The following is a 23910-nucleotide window of genomic DNA, read 5'->3' as shown; positions in this document are numbered from 1 at the left end:
TAAAAAAATAAAAATTTTATTAGAAATTTATTAAAATTGAAGAAAAAAAGTTAAAACTCACTTGGTACATCAAGCATTGTGACAACCATGCCGACGAGAGGGAAGCTATTTCTGAATGTGTAGGTGACTGACGACTTTTTCTTGCTAAAAATCTTCGTAATGACCAGTAAATCGTTGAATAAGAAGACTTCACGTTGATGCACCCCAGGACGTTCCTTCTTATTGATGTCTGGAATTTCGTACAAGCGACAATAGCAAACGAGACGACGATGAGGCAACGCTAAATTAGGTTTTTTGCCAACAATAGTCGCTTGAACTTTCATCACTTGCGTTACGTGGTCCGATCCGGGTTTGAATTCGTTAGCCTTGACTCTCTCATAGACGCCATTCAACAAATCGCGATCAATATCGTGACAATCGTCGATGCCGCGTAAATTTTTAATGAAATCATCGCACCTCATACGACGCTCCGGCTTCAAATTGGGCGTATGCAAGTCCGTATTCAGCATAATAATGGCAAATGCGAGCACGAAAATTGTGTCTTGTGAACGCAAACGTGCCACAATGTCAGGATTACAGACGCAATAACGCTGCGAGAAGATCTCCATTAAACGTTCGATTTTTTGTGCCTCGCCCGGCATCCGGAAATACGTTTGGAATTTGCGCAGAGCAACATCGACTTGCATTCCGGAGAGATCGAGTTCGCCCGCGAAGCAATCTAACACAGCCATGTTGAATTGATTTTGTAAGTTGCCCAAATATTCGCCGATCATTTGACGCGACAATCCTTTGCGAGTGATGAGGAAACGAGCAACACCTTGAGGGGTTTCTTCGAGAAATCCGCGACGAATCAAGTAAGCGATGCCCTTTTCGGGCTTCTTATTGAACAAATTGAGTCCGACGCGATATTGACGCTTGCGGATTGTCTCGGAGACTTTGTAGTTGTTCGAAGATGTCACGTGAATGGGATCTTGTTGCTCCATGGAGAATTGCGCGGCACTCGTGTGAGAACTGCCATGCTCGACATCAGCAACGCACATCGAATTGAGATGATCCGGGGATTGCGCTGTCAATGGTTGTTTCCGTTGTTGCTTCCATTGCGGCGAATTCGAACGATCCGAGGCGATTTCGAGTTGCATTCGGTCCACAGATGCACTGCTATCGCTTCCAGATGACTGCACAGAGCTTAAACTTCCGTTTTCGGCAGAAGATTTCGATAAACCGTTACGTAAGCCTCGTTGTTGTTGTTGCTGCGAAATGATGCTCGATGTACGACGCGGGACTTCGGGCGGCATTTTGCGACTTGCCGATGTGGGAGGTGTCAAATCGCGACTTGAAGTACGGGGACGCATGTAAATTTGCTGTGCTGTGTAGTGTGGCGTATAAGGGCTCTGACTCGAATTCCATGACGAGTTCATGGAAGAATGTGTCGAGTCAGGTTGCGAGCCAATACTGATGTTGAGTTCTTGTGAACCGTATTGCGTGCCATATTGTTGCGTCTGATAGTTCGGTTGGTATTGTGTCGGGGCTCCGGGACTGTAGTAATGCTGTTGATGCATTAGATTGACGTGCGGATGCGAATGGGGTTGCGTTTGTGGCACGGGACTTTGATTCCATCCTTGCGGAGGGGCGGGCGATGCATTTCCTGACTGACTTCGCGGTACGGGACTCACATCCAAACGACGTTCGCGCAGAGACATCGATCGGTTGGGAGTAATTCTTTGGTTTCCTTGGGGTGCTGCTTGGATCCTGTTTGAGAAAAGGCGGAAAATTTCATTAATCAGTGGTTGCTTTGATGGAAAAAATTGGAAAAAGTGAATAATTTACTCTTTAAGGCTATATAAAAAGAAGGATTTTCAAATTTTCAAGGTACCTAATTATTTTTCAAATTTGAGAAAATTAACAAAAAAATATTTTTTCAAAAAAAAAATAAAAAATCTTAGGTATAAATTTTTAAAAATTTCTTTTAAATTTTTAAATATTTAGAAAAATTTTTTATAAAAATTTGAAGGGCCTTATTTTTAAAATCGTCCATGGGAAAAATTTGTTGATTAAGAAAAAAAATCGTAAAAAATAATCAAAAATATTTTTAATTTCCTCCAATATAAATATATTTTGAGAAATTCATATTAAGGATATATTTGAATTTAGTGTAATTTCAAAATAATTAATATTAAAAATTAAAATATAATTTTTTTTCTCATTTTTTTCTTGATTTAAATTGAAAAAATTAACAATTTTAATGAAGTTTTAATAAATTTTCTAAAGAAAAATTTTTATCTCTTCTAATTTTAAAAATTTATGCACAAAAATATTCAAAATTTTAAGAAAATTTATAGAAAATTTTACTTTAAGATTTTCAAAAAAAAATTATTAAATTAAAAAAATTTTAACATTTTGCATAAATTTCACAAATTTTTGACTTTTTCAACTTTTTATGATAAAAATTGACGAAAATTAAATAACTTTTAATTATTAATTAACTTTTTCCATTTTTATGCAAAAAAAACGAGAAACTTACGTTGCACAAACTCGCTGCCCGCCAATATTAATTTCCTGATCGCCGCCATACGTTATCTGTAGCTGCTGCCCATTTTCGTCGATCACATATTCTGGTAACTGATGATATTGTTGTTGCATCTGCTGCTGCTGTTGCGCCTGCAACATTTGTTGTTGTGCAATTGCTCCCGGAGTACCGGGCGCCGTCACAACTGGCGCTTGCATCCGCCGGCTCGTGCGTTTTTCGGCCTTGGCCATTGCCGTAATTGAGGCGAATTTCTTAACCATCGTGTAGTGTCGGAAGGCACGCTGTATCGTAAGTGCAGCATGTCGGGCCTTTATTCCGCCATATTTACGTTCGAGTAATTCAATTTGCTTATCCAGTAAATCTTGTGAGAGCTCATACCTGCAAAAGAGAAAAAAAGTCGATTAGTTACATTGTACCTTGTTACAAATGAGAATAAATATAGGAGAAAATTGATATAGTCACGTTGTCGCACCACGACACAGAAACAAATCAAAGATAGACAACGCGCGGATTGTTTTGGGAAATGTGACACATTTTAAATTATTGTTTATGTTTCGAGTGATGTAACGACGCGCCATTAAAACGAACTTTGTCAAACACATGTTTCGCAGTTTACTCCCATTAAGTTGTCAAAAAGCGTCATAAATCTCTGTCGGACATCTGTTTGTCTCCAAAAACTCCCATAACGTAAAAATTGAATATTTTTCGAATTCATTTCCTGAAGACTCATTTTTTTAAATTCGCCAAAGAAAGAAAAAATTCAATTAGGGTTTTAATTTTTTTTTTCATTAATTTTAATTAAGTCACTTAAAAAACTAATCTTGATAGACAACTCCATTTGGCAACATTTAATTGAATCATTTCGTATTCATAAAATATGCCATTCATCAACGCTGACAATATTGTATAGTAAAGTAGTAAATTCACATAAATTTTTTTACGAGCCACAAAACTAATTTTTATACAGATTCATTCACGTTTCTTCACACCTTGCCACCCGTTAACTGTGGAAATATAAAATTGTCGTAAATTTTCCATCAAATAACCATAAATTTTCTTTTCTTCGCTTTTCGTGAGTCGCAACGCAAAAGAATGACGACGATTTGACGCGACGTTGTCTTGATTAGTCAATGAGTGGGTTACATTAAAAAATTTATTTGATAATAATTTTTTACGAAAAAAATATATTTTTGGTCTCGTCGTGAAAATTCATGACGTTTTGTTTATTATTTTTGGAATTTTTTTGTTTATTTTTTTAGAGATTAAAGTAAAATATATCTCTTGTTATGATAAAAAGTGACGTAATTAGGAAATCATTTTTTTAGAATTTTCAAAAAAAAAAAAAAATATTTTAAAAAAATCTGAGGAATTTCCGTAAAATTTAAATTATTATGTTAACTGGCCTGCACAACAAATGCGAACATTATTCATTTAATTTTTTATACAAAAAAAAAAACATTTTAACGCATTTTTGTCTAACAAAAAAAATGTGTAAAAAAATGCAAGTAGGTGGATTTATTTCAAGCAAGTTGATTTTTTTAACAAATAAAAAATATACTTTCTTCCATTTCTCTCTTTAAAAATATTTTTGTACAAAAACTTTACTTTTAATGTTATATTATTACTCAAAAGTAAATATTTTTTATTATTATTTTTTTTTGCTTTTATATAACGAACAACACCGAAAAAACACAAAACAAGAGAAATGTCTGAGAAAACACCTCACAATAAATATTTTTTTTTGACTGAAATGCATTTTATTGTTGAGTCCGGTTTAGTTTTGTTGCACGATGAGTGTCGCACGTAAAAGCAATATTTATTGTTGTTCACGAAAAAAGAAAGAAACAACGTTTGAGTCACAAAATCTCCATAATTAATGGAGCATCATGTTTATTTTTGGTTAAATATTAAAAAAAAAATAATTTTTTAATTTTCGGCAATTTATTAGCTTTTATAATCAATTTTTTTTTATCATAGACGTAGTTCATTAACATCTTTTCACCGTAAAAATATTCCAAAAATAGTAAAAAAAAAAAATTTTTTTATTTTTGGAAATTAACAAGCCATAAAAAATTAATGCGATGCCTAATAAGCGAGAAATTTGTTTGCATTAATTGCAATTTTTTTTCTTCTTCATTTTAATTAAAAAAATATTAAAAAAAAAAATTTTAGCACGCGCTCGATATTCGTTCATTCACTTAATTAACCTGCTGCTGATAAATTGTGATGAAGATAATTTCGTCGCAGTGAGTCTCATAAAATAAAATTGAATTGAACAAGATAAAACGAGATAACGATCTCAATTTGTCTTGAAACTTGACCTGATTAGACTCCTTTCCGTTCAAATTTTAAATTCACTTTTTTTTCGCTATTTTAATTTTTTTTTCGTAAATAAAAGTTGTTTCGTCGCCTGCGATTAAATTCAAACTAATTTAGTTTCATCATTTCTCCGAACATTTCCCCGCTAAAGTGAAAAAACGGGCGTAAAATAATATTTTTGTCTGATTGTTTGTTATTTTTAATAAAATAAAAAAAAATCGTTGCACTTCCTACAACGACACGAGTTACGTATGAATTTTTTGGAATCGAAATACGCTCTTTTTTTTTACAATGTTGAACCAGTTTAATCGTAAAAGTTTGAAAATATCGCGCAAAAGTGGTACAAGTCAGTGCGAAGCGACAGTAAAACGACACATGATATGATGGGAGTTTATGAAAGTACAGGAAAAAAGGCGAATGATGAGGCGTCAAGCACGTGCAGTGTCTGTTTTATGAATGAAAACGCATTTAAATTTACAAAATAAAAAATTTACGGGGTGGTTTTTATTGTTTTTACCGAAATTTGCATGAATTTAACACCCTGTAATTTTTTTTATTTGTATAAAAACTCATGAAATGCGAAAATATATTTTTTTAAAAATTTTTTTGATGGATTGACAACTAGTTGATTCCCGGTGAAAGGCATGAATTTAATAATTTCATGAAAATTTGGGACAGTAAAATTTTTAATTTCAGTTTTTATGCTCTTTTTAGCCATTTTTCGAGCAGAAAATGATGTAATTTTATTTTATTCCGAGCGCGGCGGTGAATCATTGTTTGCATTAATTGATTGAAAAACACATTCACACATCGTGCGATCGATCATTGTTTAAAGCAAATGTACTTTATTGAATAAAATAATAATAAACTGGTAATTAACGATTGTTGATAGATTGCGATGATGCCTTGATGGCTGGTTACGAGCGAACGTTTCGAATTCCAAACAAGTTCTAACAATTTTTTTTTTATTTTTAAACGAATAGCTCACGGGAAAGGTCACGATGATGTGTCAAAAACCACAAGAAATGTTGATAACATTGAAGTAATTTTGAACTTTTAATTTTTTTTTGTGGTTGTTGGTCAACCTGTTTCACATTGGCGGATTAAAATTTTATCTAAGTAACAAGTAAGTGTTGTTTAGCTGGTTTTTTCATGTTTTCTGTCACTTTTTACACCAAAAATAAATAAATATGACATTTTGACGAGACACCGAAGATGTTTTCTTATCTATATTTTTATTTTTTTTCATTTGCTGTTGTCTAGCTAACCATCATCTTCATCATCAATTCGATAGATTTTTATGTTGCACATCAATTAAATTGAGATAATTGATATTTTATGGGTATTTCGAAAAAAATCATCAAGAGAAGGGGAGAGATAATTGAAAGAAAATATATAATAAAAATAGTGCTGAGTGACGTTCGAAATTGAAAATGGGCGATCGATAAACAGCGAAAAGCCGTTAGGAACAGACGTCATGAAAGCTGTTTTGCACTGCTGATGTTTACTGCTTTAATGATGATGCTGATGAGGAAAGTAAACACTCGAACGACAATTGTATGTACATAAAATTAACACTTGATCCAATAAGAAATTCAACCCACTGACGGTTTTTTTTTGTACTTTTATTATTAAATTGGTTGTTGCTGTTTGTTTTTATCAATTTTGATATGGAAAATATTTTTTGATGATTCATCTTTTATTATTTTTTCCAGAAATTATGGAAAATTTTTGATTTTTTGTTGATTTTTCATTATTTTTAATAGTTTTATAGTATTTTAAGCACTTTGTGAATAATATAAAGTTCGTTTTTAGAGAAAATCAGTTCGAAATATTTAATTTTTGTCACTTAAATTTCAATTTCATAAAAATTCATTGGTCAAAGTCAATATTTTTTTTTATAAATCTCACACTTTTAATATCATTTTAGTATTTTAATAATATCATTACTCATTTTTGTGAAAAGTTTTTATTTAAAAAATAAATATTTACTTCAGTTTAGTTTAAAAATTCATAAAATTTAATAATTTTTTAAAAAACTTAGAATTTTAATTAATTACGAGCTTAGGTTTCACATAAATTGGTTTAAATATTTAAATTATTTGGCTTTTTTGATTAAAAAGTTCACAAAATAATGCAGAAATAATAAATTTTTTGGGTCTTGTCATATTTAGAATCATATTTTTGACATTTTTCACTAAAATTTCAATTTTATGACAAGTTTTATTTAAAAAGTTAAGATTTTCTTAAATTTTTTTCTTCAAAATTTTATATTTTTTAATAATTTTACTATCTAAACACTTTTTTTATCAATCATGAATCTCATTTTTCACTAAAAATTGTTTAAAATATTAATTTTTTGGCTATTTTTGATTCAAAAACTCACAAAATGACGAAGAAATCATTCATTTTTAGGTTTGGGATCATATTTTTAACATTTTTAACTGTTAAGTTGAATATTTTTCACTAAAATTTCAATTTTATGACTAATTGTTATTCAAAAAGTCAAAATATTATCATGAAAATAATTCTTTTTCATGTCTTGGATCGTATTTCAAGCATTTTTTCATTGTAAAACCCAGAATTTCTGCATAAAAATTAGAAAAAACTACAAACTCGATGCATTTCCTCAAACAATAAATCACTCCCGGAGAACATTATTGTCTTTATCCATTCACGCGTTTCATCATGGCATTTCACCTACCACACAAATTTCAGTTCTATCCGACAGTAGCACTCGACAAATGTCGACGACAGCCGAAACAAAGATTTCTGTGAGTCATCATGCCCATTTGTCTGTCTCATCTGCACTTTTGGCATGCCGTACATCTGCAGCGGCAATTGCAACAATATCTCACTTTCATTAGATTTTTTGGCAGATGCATTGTGTTTCGTGGTATTTTCCTTCATTCAGAAGGTTTTTGCTGCGAAACGTTCACTTTGGTAACCTTTATGTCGCGCGCGCGAATCCGACGCTTTATTTTTATAAATAAACAAAAAAATACGAGAAGCGCGACTGATATAAACACAACAAAGGGAATTTTATCGTGTAACAAAGGCAGTCAATCGTGCTCGGAAGACGTTTACATACTAACTTACTGCGAGTGAGCGAGGAGAAACAATATCATAGAGAATTAATATAATATTATTAATTTTCCAGTACATGCCGTACGGATGTTACACAGAACGAGCAGTGAGCGAGCATTGATGTTCATGCTGCCGATGATGAGTAAGCGGCGGCGTTCATTTACGTTACAACTAACATGCTTCTTCTGCCTTGTATGCGTATTTATTTTTATTTATAAACATTTTTTTTTTTTCAATTTTCTGCCTATTTTTAGAGACGATTGTTTGGTATTTGTGGCGTCTTGTCTCTCTCGCGGCATTTTTTCTCAGCTGACACGAAATAATGTCACAAAGGCACGCATTTTACCAAAACATCAGAATTAATTCGGTGAATGAATGAATTTTAATGAGAGATTTGGACTCACACTCCCATGATGTGTGTGTTATTCGCAACATATTTAAATAAATTCATAAACAAAAAAAAATATTAAAATCTCTAATCCGTGATTTTTTGATGTGCATGCCACGAAATGTTCATAAAAATATTATTATAAAGAGTGATGTCGTGCATGTCATTTTTACATACCTTCATCATTCGAATGATACTTTTTTTTGTGGTTAACATTGTTCGTGGTATTGCTTTTCTCTCAAATTAAATAGCATTAACATTATTATCATTCATATGCAATTTCTTTTTGATTTCTTCGACGGAGAGAAATTTCAATTTTTTATTTATTTTTTTGTGATTTGATGTGAAAAAAGATGAAATCGCGAATATATTGACAAGTAAAAGGTTGTGAACAGGGATGTGAAAAATTTTTAAGTCAAAAATTAATTTTTGATTTTTAGCTTAACTTAAATAGTTTACTTTAGAATAAAGTCAAATTTAAAAATTATTTTAAAAATAAATTTTAAAAATAATTTTATAAATTAATTTTTTTTAAAATATTTTTTAAATTTTATAAATTTAATTATTTTTTAAATAAAAATTTAATTAATTTTTTTAAAAATTAAAAATAATTTTTTCTCAAAATTAGGTAAAAATACAAATTGAAAAAATAATTAAAAAAATTTTTAAATATTAATTGAATTTTTTTTAAAAATTAAAAAATATAAAAAATTAAACAAATTAATTTTTTAAAATTTATAATTAATTTTTTTAATTAAATTTGACCAAAAAATTTTTTTTTTAAAATTTATTTTTTTTTTTGAAAACTTTTAAGTTAAGTTAAAAGTCAAAAATTAAGTTAAGTTAATAGTTAAACTTATTAATTTTTAACAAAAATTTGACTTAAATAACTTAAGCTTGACTTAAAACTTTAAGTTTACAGAAAAATTTAAGTATTTGATCATTAAGTCAAAATATTTAAATTTTTTTTTACTCAAATTAAAACTTAAGACTTTAAAATTTAAGTTTAAGTCATTAATTTTCGCCTCCCTGGTTATGAGTTCATCTCACAAACGGCTAAAAATTCCGAGATAAACGAATGTGAGAAACTCCGAAATAAAATAAAATAAAAACAGGGGACGACGTGACAAAACTCGGTAATAATAAACAAATTTTCCAGAAATAGATCAAAGCATCTTCAAGAGATATTCATTTCTCAGAACGAACCGTAATACAATAATAATGAATAAGCAGCTTTGTGACGCCGTATCGCAAGAGATAATCCTCGTCGTCACCATTGTTCTGTAAATGTTTTGCTTACTTGTTGAAAGGTTGTAATTTTTTTTCGTAAATATTCAATGAGTTTTAATGTATTTTTGCTCCAAACGGAAAGTCATTAGAAGAAATCAGACGATTTTGGTGATAAGAAAACTTTTTCCCAAGAAGTTTACAATTTTAAAAGGGGATAAATTTACATGAGCATGACTTTGAGTCGACAACACTGAAACTTAACACCAGAGAACATCCGATATGTCTTTTTGTTGGATGTTTTTTGTTTCAATTTGTTCGTGTTAGAGTGTCATAAATGGATTAAATAATATTTTGTGTGTGAAAACAAGAGGATTTGGATTATTATTTGTTATTGTGAAAGACACATCCTTTCATAAATTGAATTTTCGAGTTTTTTGTGAGTGTCAGTACATTAAATTAAATCTCACAAAAAATATTGTCTTTGTGTCCGAAATTGTTGACGATTGAAATAATCCAGGCCATTCAAGTGGATTGAAAATGGACAAAAAACGAGACAAAAGACCGAAAAACAAGCTTAATAAAGAGAGAAATTTTTCAGGTGTTAAAAATCAGCAAAGACAGTGTGAGAAATGTCACGTCATTAGATGACAAGTCTGGAATATATCCGTCTTTGAGCTCATTTAAGGGACATTTCACGTCATTTGTTGTCTTTGTTTGATGAATATTTTTAATTTTAAAGCGTCGCCGCTACTAACAAAGATGAGAAAAAATATTTTTATGGGCAATAAAAATATGGAATTGTGCTGTGTGCCCAAAATAAATCATTTTTTTTTCAAAAAAAAAAATAAATAAATAAATAAATAAATAAAAATAAAATAAAATAAAAAATAAAATTAAAAAAAAATATATTAAATAAAATAAATTAAAAATTTTTAATTTAAAAATTAAATTTAAAAAAATTAGAAATTTTTAAATAAAAATTAAAATTAATTTTAAAAAAATTAAAATTTTTTTAAATAAAATTAAAAAATTAAATTAAATTAAAAATAAATTAAAAAATTTAAAGTTTATTTTAAAAAAATGTAATATTAATTAAATAATTAAAAAAAATTAAATACTTAAAATAGAAAAAAATATTTTTGAGCAAAAAAGGGGTTGGAATACTTTTAAAAATTAATAAAAAAAAATTAAAAAACAATTTGAGCTCATTAAAAATCTATTTAAAGCAAGAAAGATGAAATCCTGTTGTGAACAGGTGTTCCCTAAAAATTTTTTTCCCTAAAAAAATTTTAACTCAGTTAAATCATTTCATAAATTTTGCTCTCGGATACGAAATAAAAAGAACACAAAACCGGAAACACAACACAAAAAAGGAATAAATTGCATTCTGAGTCGGCAAAGAACAAAAAATTATTTACTTATCGGCCATCTTCACACATATTGTAGCAACAACAAAAAAACGGAACTAACCATTCAACCAATTTCACTATGCTGGTACAATATGGACCGATATGCAGGTGAATGGATGCTGGTTTATGCAGTAAACGTAATTTTATGACATCCGAAAGTTTTTTCGACTTCATAATTTATTGCAATAAATTCAGATAACATCAAACGAATTTTTTTTGCTCGATTGACATTCCAATCAACGTGTCACTTTTATTTTATTTTAATTAGAAATTTCTATAAAACATGTCAAATGGGCTGACAGTTAATCAACAAACACCTTACATCGTTGTTTGCTTAACCGCCTACCTACTGATCATTTGTTTAAACGCAAAATCACGTCCCGAAACTTTTTTTGTCGTCGTATGAATTTAATCAGATATTCCAATCATAAACTTTTTTTTATGTTGAAAATTTGTATCATTAGTACAGGTACACTTCCTTATTATTTTTTTTTTAGTGATGCCTACACATATAAAATGCATATCATGCCAAATATCGAATAAAAAAAGTAAAAAATCGTGATCTTGTATAATGAGTTGAGGATTTTTACTCACAGAAGGCGTCTTCTTATGATTTTTTATTAAATTTTGATTTTTTAAGCGATTAAAAAAAATAATAAATAAAAATATTGAAGAAAGTCATGGGAAAAATGCTTGACAATGTATCCTCAAAAGATCCGGAAATAATAAAAATCGGTCAATTTCACGTTAAAACGTGTGGGTAATTCTTTCCTGTCACTTCTTCCATTCATTGCAAGTCGCAAAATAAGTTTTTTCTCTCAGTAAAGCGAGAATTGCGAACCTTATCTTATCAAATTTTAAAGTTTAGTGACGTTGAATAAATTGCGGTTTCGTTGTTTGTTTAGAATGTCGTTTCTTATCAGTTTCAGGCAAACTCTAAAAAATTCAGAGAAACATCGACAATCAGTTTGAAACGTTTTAACGCGTTGTTACATCAAAAGAACGTGCATTTAATGGGATTTTTTTCTTTCCTTATATATCGAAGTTGTTTGCTATGATATCAAAAAATAATCAGTTTTGCATTCCATTATGGTGTTTCACTGCAGTGAATAGGCAAAACTTGATTGATAAGAGACTTTTCAACGACTTTCGACGAGAAATAATCTTAGCGCCGGATGGAATTCTGCGAAAAATCCAAGTTTTTGTGTTAAATTAGATTTTTTCTCTTATTTCCTTCGACGGTATTGCGGGAAATAGTCTGATAAAATTGTTATGAGACTAAAGATGAACATGAAAATGCTCATTTTTATTATTCATCTGCTTTTTTTGTTGAGTGATGAACACGAAAAAGGTTCAAAACTTCATAAAAGTGATTTATTTGAACAATTTCTCGACAAAATCTCGTGTTTGGGGGTAACTCATGTGATATGATGCCAAGGTTTCCTTCTAGAAGACGGTTTTCATAATAATAATTTATAAAAATACTTACAAGAAATTAGAAATATGTTGAATTAAAGCCAAATTTCGAGGGTTATCGACGTCCGTTACAATAATAAATTAATCAATTTTAATTGATTTTTGCTTTTTTTTATTGTTGCTTGATGTGGTACAAGCCGGATATTTGGCAAGGGATAAATTCTGATTAATTGTTTTGTAATTTTACGAAGTTTATAAAGGTTTTTAAATTAACTTGATCACAGATTTGAGTCACGTTCGGGCTTCGAGTGTTAAATTTCACTCGTTTTTTATCACTTTTTCATGTATTTTTGCACCTCATGTGTGAATTAGATTATTTTTGTAAATAACTTTTCACCTGTTTTTGGCAAGAAATTACATCACAGTCGATTTCTCTTGATATTTTATTATTTTTTTTATTGTTATGATTCAATTAGCTGCAACGCAACATAAACATAAGTAATAACAAAGGTTGACATTGGATTTATTGTTATTTCATTACATATCGACATTCATTTTTAATTAAATTTACAATTCAATTCGACATCCTATTTGGCTTCTCTCTGCTATACAACTTCAATATTTTTATTTTTATTTTTACAACTGTTAAGGTTCGAATGTATACGATCCGGTTTCTACTTGATTATTTGTTTTTTTTTCGTACATTTGTACGGATTTTATTGCTAGTTCGATTTAACGACAAAAATGATACGAAAATATTCCACGACTGATGCGAACGACTAATTGTGATCAACTAAATAAATGATCATCAATGTGTGTTTGCCTCAGTGTCAGTTTTGTCGTATATGAGTCGTACGAGGCAATAATATAATAACAAACGATACAGTAGGGTTTTTTTTGTTTGTGTATTGTCACATCGAGTGTATGATTTTTTTTGCAGTAGTACAGGAAGGTTTCGATAAATATTAAAAAAAATATTTTTTTTTTTTTTAATTTTAATAAAAACTTTTTATTTGTTTTAATTTATTTTTTTATAAATTTTTTAATTTAAATTATTTTTTTTATTTATTTTTTTTTTTTTTTTAATTTTATAAATAATTTTTAGAAATTTAAATTAAAATATTTTTTTTTATTGTTTTAAAAATTATGAAAAATTATTTTTTTTTATTAATATTTAAATTTTCCTTTTTTATGTTTAATTTTTTTTTTATTTATACAATATTTTAAATTTATTTTTTAAACTTAAATTTATTTATTAAATTCGAGAATTTTATTTTTTTAAAGTTGAAATATTTTTTATTAATTTTTATTTTTTTTAATTTAAGTCTAATTTTCTTTATTTATTAAAAATTTTAAATTTATTTAATTAATTTATTTTTATTTATTTTAGAAATTAATTTTAAATCAATTAATTCAAATTCAAATCAATTAAAAAATAATAGCTTAATTAATTTCATTTAAATTTTTATTATAATTAATCAAATAAATTATTTTTTATGTAAAAATTTAAACCATCATGACCTTCCTGTACTCTTTTGTTTACTTTTTTTAAACGATACGTCATCGTTGTAGCGTAAAATTTACTCTTGTCCATGTATGTGCCCGTTCGTGCTCAAGTATTGGTGATAATGTTGAATATTTTTTTGCAACTTTACATAAATTGAAGTCACACAGACCTCCGTATCGACAACTCTACGTGAGTTTAACGTACAAATGATAAGACAACGACTAATGAAACATATTCCGTGTCAAGTTTCACTCATCTCGAGACTTTGTTTCCAGACTTAATGAGGATGATAGCAATAATAATCATGTGCAAAAGTGGAGGGAAGACAAGCATTTATTGCTCTTTTTCTTGTCTCTTAATTTATCTACATTGTAAGTAATTCCTCAGAACAGATCAACACGTCACGTCAGCTGTCTTCGGTTTCTTCCTCGTACTTTTTTTTCGTTGTTTATTTTATTGATGACGCACTTTGTTAGTGCAAAATATTGAATATTCAAATAATTATGTACGAAAAAAAATATTGAGATAAGGTAAATAAACAGCAAGAAATATTATGAGTACCAGGAACTTGACCGAAAAAACCAGTAAATGACGAAAACAAGCTAAGCAGTTAAAATTTTATTCGTTTACTTTTATTTTTTTTACTGCGATCGAGATTCAATTCGGGTTATCTCGTCTGGTTTTTTTCTGTTTTTTAGACAAATATTGTTGTCTGATTTTTCAAAACAAGTTTTTTTTTATATAAGATGTTCGATAGTTAGAACAATGTTTTGTTTTTTTTTTGGATTTCCATAAAAAAATTTTTTGACAGTTAAAAAAATGACGTATGTCAAAAAAAAAATTAAATTTTAATTATTTTTTAGTATTTTTTTTTTAATTATTTTTCATTTAATTTTTTAAATTTAATTTTTTTTTTATTTATTTTTTTAAATTTTATAAATTTATTTTTTTTTTATTTAATTTGATTTAATTAAATTAAATTAAAAAAAAAATAAAAATTTTTCCATGGAAAATAAATAATTAATTTTAAAAATAAAATTATTAAAATAAAAATTAAAATAAATTAATTTTTTTAAAGAAATAAATTTCTTCAATTTTTTAAATGATGTCAAATCAACACACGTTTCCGACACCAAATGTCAAATATTAGCTCATCTTTAATACAATTTTTTTTATCAACGACGATTCGATTATCAACAAACCGAACTGTCGCATCATCGCCGTTCATGCAAATAAACTTGATAAACATGTTAAGTCTTTTTTAGGTAGCAACAACTTTTCGGCGATGGCCTCTCATCGTACGATGAACTTGACTCGTCGTCGTAACTGTCAAGAACAAATGGCTCAGATGTCACTTCACTTTTCGCGTGGAAGAAACAAAAAGCAATTATTGGCATGTGTGAACATTATTTGCGATCATCGCGATACGATTTAGGTGCAAAAAAGCGAAAAATTCCCTCGTACACGTGATGAAATGCGAATAATTTAATTTAATGACAACGAATGTCTCTTTTCCATGCAATGCCCTTAATTGCATTAAAAACGAGGGAAAATCAATCGACTTTTACGTCTGGTTGTTTGTTCAAGTCACTCGTCATATCGTCGGAACGGAAGCACTTTGACGTGTATCATAACTTGTGTTTATGTGCAATAATAACAAATAATTAGCTAACTGACCCGTAATTCTGCGATTATGTTAATAAATAACTTGCGATCAATAGAAATCGGCTTGAATCAATAAAAGTGAAATTTAAATGTTTCTTTTGTTGTATGAAAGTAATATTGAAACACGTGACGCGAGAGAAATTCTTATCAATCGACACAATGTCAGACCGATGTGGGTCATCTTCCGTCGCAATTTAAATTTTTAAATAATTTCATCTTGAAAAAAATTATGCAAAATTTTTAAAAGCAAAGAAAAAAGGTTAATCAATGTCATGGTTGACTGTCAAATTTATGCAAGTTGTCTTGACTTGACAAAAGGCATCGACTTTATATCAACTTTCTTTATTTTTTTTTATCATTACTTTATTAATAAATACACTTCCTAAGCTGTGCAATCGAACGACAAACGACGACTTCCTTGACGCTGAAGTCATTCATTCATTTATAGATGCGAAAACTTTTAAAGTATGACTAATGCGTCTTTATTTGTCTATCTGGACTTTCTTGGCGCAAAATTGCAGTCGATGCCCATCTACCTGAATGATGCAAAAAAGTACTTTTATGGATTCAACAGTCGTATTTTTTTTATATAATAATTTGTATTCCGATGGTCGGACGATGGCTTTGTCTACGAACAAAGCGGAGAAAAAAAATAAATAAAAAACGGGGACAGTTAATTAAATATATTATGCATCGAGCGCGTGTGTGTGAAGTTCGTTGGCTAATTTGATTATTTTTTTTTTCTTGAGAAATAAAGGATAGTTTATTTATTTGTGTTTGTTTTCAGATCAAAAGAGGAGAAAATAAAATTGATGAAAAACCACACATCAGCATCCCTAATCAATCACTTTCTTGACATTGATCCCTTTTTATCGGGTTTTTGGCGAATCATCATGTTAAACAGGGATGAAAAAAAATATTTGAATTAAATTTAAGAATAAAAAATTTATATAAATTTTTATTTAAATTAAATTATTTTTGAATTAATATTTTAATATTTTTTATTTTTATTTTTTTTTATTTAATATTTTAATTTTTTTTTAATTTAATTTTTATTAAATTAATTTTTAATATTTTTTATTTAATTTAAATAAATATTTAAAAAAAAATAAATAAAATTTTTTAGCACGAAATTCAAATATTTGAGCATAAAAAATATTTTGAACTGTTATTAGATTTTTAAAAAATAAATTAATTTTAATAAATAAGAAAATAAATATTTCAAGATTTTTTTTGCATTTTAAATTATTAAATTTTATTTAAACATTAATAAAAAGAAAAAAAATTATTTCTTATTTCTTATTTTGTTTAATTTTTTAATATTTTTTTATATTTTATTATTATATTTTAATTAATATTTGTAATATTTTGATTATTTTTTTTTTGATAATTTTAAAACGTTTATTGCTCATTTTTCTATTTTTTTAAATAATAATTTTACGACTTTTGTGATTTTATTAAAATTTTTTGTTAATTCGTACATTAACAATATTTTATTTAAATTATTTTCAGCAAATATTTTTTTCATCCCTGCCATCACAAACAACTTCAATGGAGGTGTCTGGTTCGATCACGTGACCATGATAAATTTACATAAAACCAAAAACTCATTCGGAAAACTTACCCATTTTGGAGCCTACTCCGTTTAAGTACGTCGCCATTGTTTCGAACGGATCCCTTTTTGTGTAACGTTGGCGTAAGATTCGGATGGTAATGGCCCCCATTATGTACATGTACGTTATTTGTACTGTTAATGCCACTTTGATGATGATGGTAATGCGATGGTTGCTGCGACTGCTGGAGCTGCGTCTGTGCATGATGGTGTGACTGGGGCGACGAATAGCACGGTTGTTGCTGCATATAAACATATCCTCCAACGCCGCCGCTACCGCTGACACTGCTATTTGTGCTGGTATTGTGTGAGGAATATGCAGGCGATGGTCGATCTGCGATTTTTTGTGGAAAACTGCAAAAAAAAAGAAAAAAAATTAATTAAAATAATTAAAATAAAATTAAATTTCTTCATAAATGCAAGAAAAGATGCATGAAAAAAATCAAAATAAACGAGACAGATGTTTTCTGTCTGTTTCATGTTAAAAACATCGAACATGTGTTTAACGACATCGACATTATTTAACAAGAAATGCCCAAACAGAAGTCAGAAATGGACCAAGAAGCAATAATTAAAGCAGTTAACTTGTCAGGTGTGCCAGATTATTAACTTTACTCAATCTTTTCTCGAGTCAGCGAGCCATTATTTTAATAAGGCTCGAGACAACCGCAGCGCTCGTCTCATAATCTTCTTATTACATCTTCTTTATTTTTTTTTCTAGCCTTCTACGGCATTGCATAACGTAAAAACGTAACACTGGTCGAGCTATTATCATTTGTGCAGACACATTAAACACTATTAAATGAGATTTTAAGGAAAAAAAAAGATGGAGACAAAGAAAGAAAAAAGAAAGAACAGAAAACAAATCACTACTACTGTGACCGAATACGAAATGTATATGAAAAGGCATCAACAACATGTGTTGTGTATAAAAATGTAAGTAGATGAAACATCTGCTCGATTCTCTTGGGCAAGCAAGCAAAGCAGGCAAGCACGGCAGACAAGAGATAGGTGTATCTTATTTTTATTTTCATACATAATAAACAATTTTATATTCTTTCTTTTATTCCTAAGACACTTTCCAACACACACACAAATTTAATCGTATTTTTAATAATATTAAATAAATTTATGAAACAGATAAAAAGTGTTTTTATTTTTCGAAGATTTATGAGGTAGAATTTGAATTTTTCTCTATAAAAAATTTTTATGTTGGGAAAAACAGAAGAAAATAATGTAGAATCAGCAAAAATGAACAGAACAAAGGCTTATTTGTGCAACTATTGTTGCGTGGTTCGCAAGCTGCTTTGATAAATGACTCAAAAAATGATAGACGAGAATTTTTTTGTTGCTTTTATGTTTTTTTCTAGACATTGTATACAAAAAAATAAAATAAAAATAATGAAAAATGGAGAAAAATGTGCAAAATTGAAGATAAATGTTGTTCTAATTAGGACTATTATTATTTTTTTTCTCTGTTTATCTCTTGTCTGGTGTCATTTTTACCGTTATATGATAAAAGTCTTGAATAATGAACATTTATTTTTTCTGAACAAAAAAAAAAGAATAAAGAGGTTAAAAGAAGTCATTGTCCTCACGTATTATTATCGCTTCCAGGACATGAAAGCATTAAAATGTCATGAAAAAAAAAATAAAAGTTGAAACAAAGAATCATTATAGTAAACATAATGACATTTTGTTCCGCGTTACGTCGTCAAAGGATATGACTTTACATGATAATTTTTTTTTATATAAAAAAAATGTTAGAATGGACTCGCGATGCTTGACTAACCAACCAAACGTTAAATGTAACACTCTTCATTTTTTTTCTCAGAATTTTGAAACTCGTAACAATTAAACTTATTATAATAACATTATAACAAAATGAGTCCATAACGAAACCCTTCAAATGTTTGATCTAATTATTATTATGTGTTTAATGCTTTTAAATACGTTTTAAGCTTTAATACCGCACTATTGCGGTTAAACTGAGTAGTAACTGATACGAGTTCATTAAAAAAAATTTTTAAAGTAAACATTGTTAAGATTGTTTACAAAATAAAAAAAGAACATTTAATTACTTCATTTGGAAAAAAAGTAAATATTTTTTTTTTCAACACTTTCGCTCCTGTTAGATTTCTTGTTTGTATATTTACTTCTCGTAATTTGAGTAAAAATAATTAAAACTTTAACTTTGTATCTTTTCCCACAAAAGCCACACCAAACTTTGTAAGAGGTTAGTGATACTTTCTTCATAAAAAACATAAATAAACAAGTCCTTGCGATGATACGAAACAGATAACATTTTAAGGAAGACTTGAGGAAAGAAATATGAAGATAGACGATAAATTATCAAGGTGTAGTCTTTTTACGTTTCCCACAAGTATTTTACATTTCAAGCGTAAACTTGAATTTTAATTGCTATAATTCATGAAGAGTTCAAATGTTATGATTAAAATTTTATACTAAAATAATAAAATGAAATAAATAATGAAATAAAAAATAATTTAAAATTTATAAAAATTAAAAATAAAATAAATAAATAAATTAATGGAAAAAAATAATTAAATGAAAAAATATTTTAAAGTTTTAAAAATGTTTATTAAAATAAATAACAAATAAAAAATAAATTGACTAAAAAAATAAATAATTAAATAATTTAAAATAAAATAAAAAAAATTAAAATGAATAAATTAATATTAAAATTAAAAAAAAATAAAAAAATAAAAAAATTTAAAAATTATTTAAAAAAAATTAAAAATATTAAATGAAATAAAATAAAATAAAAATAAAAAAAAAAAATAAAAAAAATAAAAATTAATAAAAAAACAAAAATAAAAATATAAAAATAAAAAAACATAATAAAAAATAAATAAATAAAAAAATATTTTGATACCTTTCGGCTTCATCACCAAGCCCAATAATAAATCCAGAAATGCAAATAATCATGATGATTTTTTTTTTTAAATTATAAATAATATCACAAATAATAAATTTTAAAGCAAATAATATGAACTAAACTAATGAACAGCCAAAAAGTTATTTATAGATGAATAACAAGCCAATTAATTAATGTTCATGAATAAATTTTAAATTTAATTAGCAAATATAATGCACAAAAATATAACATTAATTAGCCTCAATAGACATTTTTACGATTTTTATACAGGCACAGATATATTTTAATATTCAAGAGGAGTGCAATTACTTGAACAATAATGGAAATAGCAACATGTTTCCGTTTTTTGTATTCTATCCTTGCATTTTATTCTTTTACACTGTTATTTTTATTATTATTTTACTACGAGAACACTGAGCAATCCAATTTCCGTTTCAAGTTGCTTTTTATCTTTTATACTGTTATCGTGCTCGTTATTAAGTGTGAATTTGTAAGTGATTTCCACATTATTATCCTTTTTTTCGCTGATATTACGAAAAATCACAGAATTTTATTATTTTGACTTTTAATGCGATCACGTCTCGTCGTGTTCTAGATTTTTTTTTTTGAAAATATATTTATTTTATTTATCTTAACATCGCGCGTTTTCACAACTTCTTCACTGTCGCGTCGTAAAATATTGTCGTCGTGTGATTATTGCTTAAAAACATTCTTTTTTCACTGAATATTGCGCGCGCATCAACACTTTTCTTTGACTTATTTTTTTAATTTACTCCGTTAACAAAGCAATATGTGTAACAGGTATGTGTGACAGAATTTATGATTTTTTTTTTCGTTTAATTTAACTAGAACAAATATTTTCACTTTTTTTTATTAATATTTTTTTATGATTTTTTCGATGCGTTTTGTGCTCGCCAAATAAAAAAACACGTTCGTTACGTTACGATGTCTGACATAAACTGAAACTTGATGAAAATTTCGTTCTCTTCCATTCCCGTTCCTCCTTACATTCTTCTATGCAGTCGTAAAAGGTACGCGTTGTATGCTGGAACGAACAGCTGTACTCAGGCAAAAAAAAATTAACCCGGTATTTAAGGAGAATGGAATAGAAATCATAAAATTGTATGAAATTTGTTGTCTTGCCAAAAAAAAATTGCTTTACGGACAACAACAACTTGATGCGTAAACAGAGGTTCAGGTACTTGTTAATAATATAATTTTAATGTTCTCGAATTAAGGTGAAATTTTTGTCACAGGTACCGTAGCTGGAGACGACGAAATGCGTCAGCATTCCATCATTATCAGCAAAAAGGATGTTATAGGAGCAAAGATAAAATGTTGTTTCTGCGAAAAAGTGATGATGCACATACGCACAAAAGTAATTTCTTAACGTGGGTTGCAGATATCTACGACGGCAATGTTGACGCCACGCAACGGGGTGTTAACGAATTTTCTAATTAAAAAGTGTGTTTTATGTAATTTCCACGTGAAATGAGAATTAATTTATTTTTCTTCTAATTCTACAATTTTCTAGTTGAAATATTTCTGGAAGCCATTTGAAATGTTGAAGAGATCCTTTTATTCATCAAAATAATAAATAACACAACAGCTGGTCTATTTTTATCTTGTTTTTGTTCAAAATCTATATGTTACACACACTCATGTATGTTTCACTTGCCATCGGTAAGAAATGCATTTTTTATGTTTTTGAACCTTGAATCGTGAAAAAAAATTGAATTTTAAGTCCTTTAAAAAAATGTAGAACACTGCTTGAGGTTACAGCAAATCATCGTGACACAAAAAGGAAGGAAATGTTTGAATTTTTTGTGAAAATTCTATTTCTGGACGACGCGGAGGTTTTTTCATTGTCACACACAAATCCGAATAAAATGTCAAGGCTCAATCATTTAAAATTATTATTCATCAAAAAACACAGAGAAAAAAGTTAAAAATAGAATGTAATTTACATTTCCTCTTACGCCTCCATGTCACATGGAAATTAATTCATAAAATCATGAATTTATGCTTTTGGAGTGAAAATCAATTAGGCGTCACTTTAGTACAAGTGTTAATATGACGCAAATGTGGGTGCAAATTTATGCTGCAATTTAATCAATAAAATTACGAAGAAAGGACTGCAAATAGCCACAAATCATATCAATTGTCGTTATATATGGATTACCGGGTATAATTTGGTCATTCCAATTCTTTGGAGCCAGCGTTGGTATTGTTAATAAAATTTATCGATGACGTCCCCCAAGATTTTTCTTCAATGGAATGTGACCAACTTTAATGATTTATTGAGAATTTTTCGGTAAAAATAATAAAATAGCAGGGATGAAAAAAAAATTAGTCAAAATATTTTGTAATTATTTTACAAAAAATTTAAAAATTAAATGAAACGAAAAAATTAGATAAATTAATTTTGAAGTTTAAAGAGAAAAGAAATTTAAATTTTTATTTTTAAATATTTTTTAAAACAAATTTTAGTATTTAAATTTTTTTGGATTTTTAAAAAATTAAAAGTAAAAATTAGTTGAAACAATTTTTAGAAAATAAAAATATTTTTTAAAGAACGAATTTTGACTTAATAAAATTTTTAATAATTATGTAGATTACGGTATTTAACAAAAAAAATAAATAAATAAATTAAATTTAAATATAATTATTTAATTAATTATTTAATTATTTAATTAATTAATATAATTAATTATTTCAGCTTAATTTATTTTTATTTAAAACTATTTTTTAAATTTATTAATTTTGTTTAAAAAAAATAATAAAATTTCATTTAAAACAATTTTTGTAGATGTTTGATATTTACATTATAAATTATGATATGAATTATTTTATTTAATAAATTAAATATAAATAAATTAAAAATAAATAAAAATTAATATTTTTAAAAAATTAATATAATTTTTCTAATTAATTTAATTTTTTTATTCAAATTTTTGAAGAAATTAAAAAATATTGATTTGATTTTTTTAAAACCTATTATTTTTTAAAGTTATTTTTTTTTTAAATTATTTAATTTAATTTATAATTATTTAAATTATTTACTATTATTTTTTTTTAAATATTTTCTTTTATATATTTATTTTCATATATTTTATTTTATAAATCTTTTTTTCTTATAAAATTTAATAAGTACATATTTAAAAAAATTCAAATATTTTTTTCATCCCTGACAATAAAAAATCGCCATTATTGTTAGATTTTCAGATAAAATATTATAATGGGGTTCAACATTTAAAATTCAGGACATTTTTGTCGTATAAGTAACAAAAAAAAACATATAAAATATATAAAAAGGTAATCTGATCATATACTATACATCATGCATGGATTTATTTTTTTTTTGCCAAAAACTTTTGTATTGCATGAAACTGCAAAAATTCTTTTATTTTTTATTTTATTTTATTTTACTCGAAAATGTATATCTCGGATTGATATGCGTGACAACAAAAAACACATGTGTTAAATATTTTCCCTTTTTTTTGTGTGACACAGATTTTGACCTGCACGCATGAAATCGACACATTGATCATTTTAAAAGTGAAACAGATTTAATTCTACGCCTAGAATCCTTGAAAACTTGAGTGTTCTTTCGTGTCATGAAGGAGGAAACACATCGACAATGAACTTTTTGCTCTGAAAAGGTTAACATATCCGCCCATGTTTTGTAGGAGCCATAATCTCCTGTTTTTTTCATCGTAGGTGTAAGAACAATTCGGAAGCTTAAATTTTTTCCAATTTTTTTTTTAGTAAAATGAGGCTTGAATTGAAGGCACGTTCAATAAAAACGGTGCCGAAACAATCAAATTATTATTTATTTTGTGGATTATTTG

General features: G+C 27.5%; 1 protein-coding gene across 4 annotated transcripts in view; it reads right to left on the bottom strand.

Moving 5' to 3' along the window:
• The window catches only part of LOC134832349 (IQ motif and SEC7 domain-containing protein 2), a 124909-nt gene that overhangs the window by 1036 nt on the left and 99963 nt on the right, over window positions 1-23910 (bottom strand). For 2 of the 4 annotated variants that reach the window (XM_063846353.1, XM_063846345.1), the window contains exons 2-4: window positions 17173-17514; window positions 2522-2905; window positions 62-1749 (exon numbers count right to left, since the gene is read on the bottom strand). In XM_063846353.1, the coding sequence (XP_063702423.1) occupies window positions 62-1749; window positions 2522-2905; window positions 17173-17514 (2414 nt within the window). Of the gene's footprint in view, window positions 1-61; window positions 1750-2521; window positions 2906-7550; window positions 7795-17172; window positions 17515-20368; window positions 20699-23910 lie in introns of those variants that run through there. The other 2 variants (XM_063846360.1, XM_063846367.1) reach the window with 2 other exon arrangements.

Source organism: Culicoides brevitarsis, chromosome 1, assembly GCF_036172545.1.
Source record: "Culicoides brevitarsis isolate CSIRO-B50_1 chromosome 1, AGI_CSIRO_Cbre_v1, whole genome shotgun sequence".
NCBI classification, from domain to species: Eukaryota; Metazoa; Arthropoda; class Insecta; order Diptera; family Ceratopogonidae; genus Culicoides; species Culicoides brevitarsis.
The sequence above is the reverse complement of the archived record's forward strand: the minus strand, read 5'-3'. Positions and strand labels throughout refer to the sequence as shown.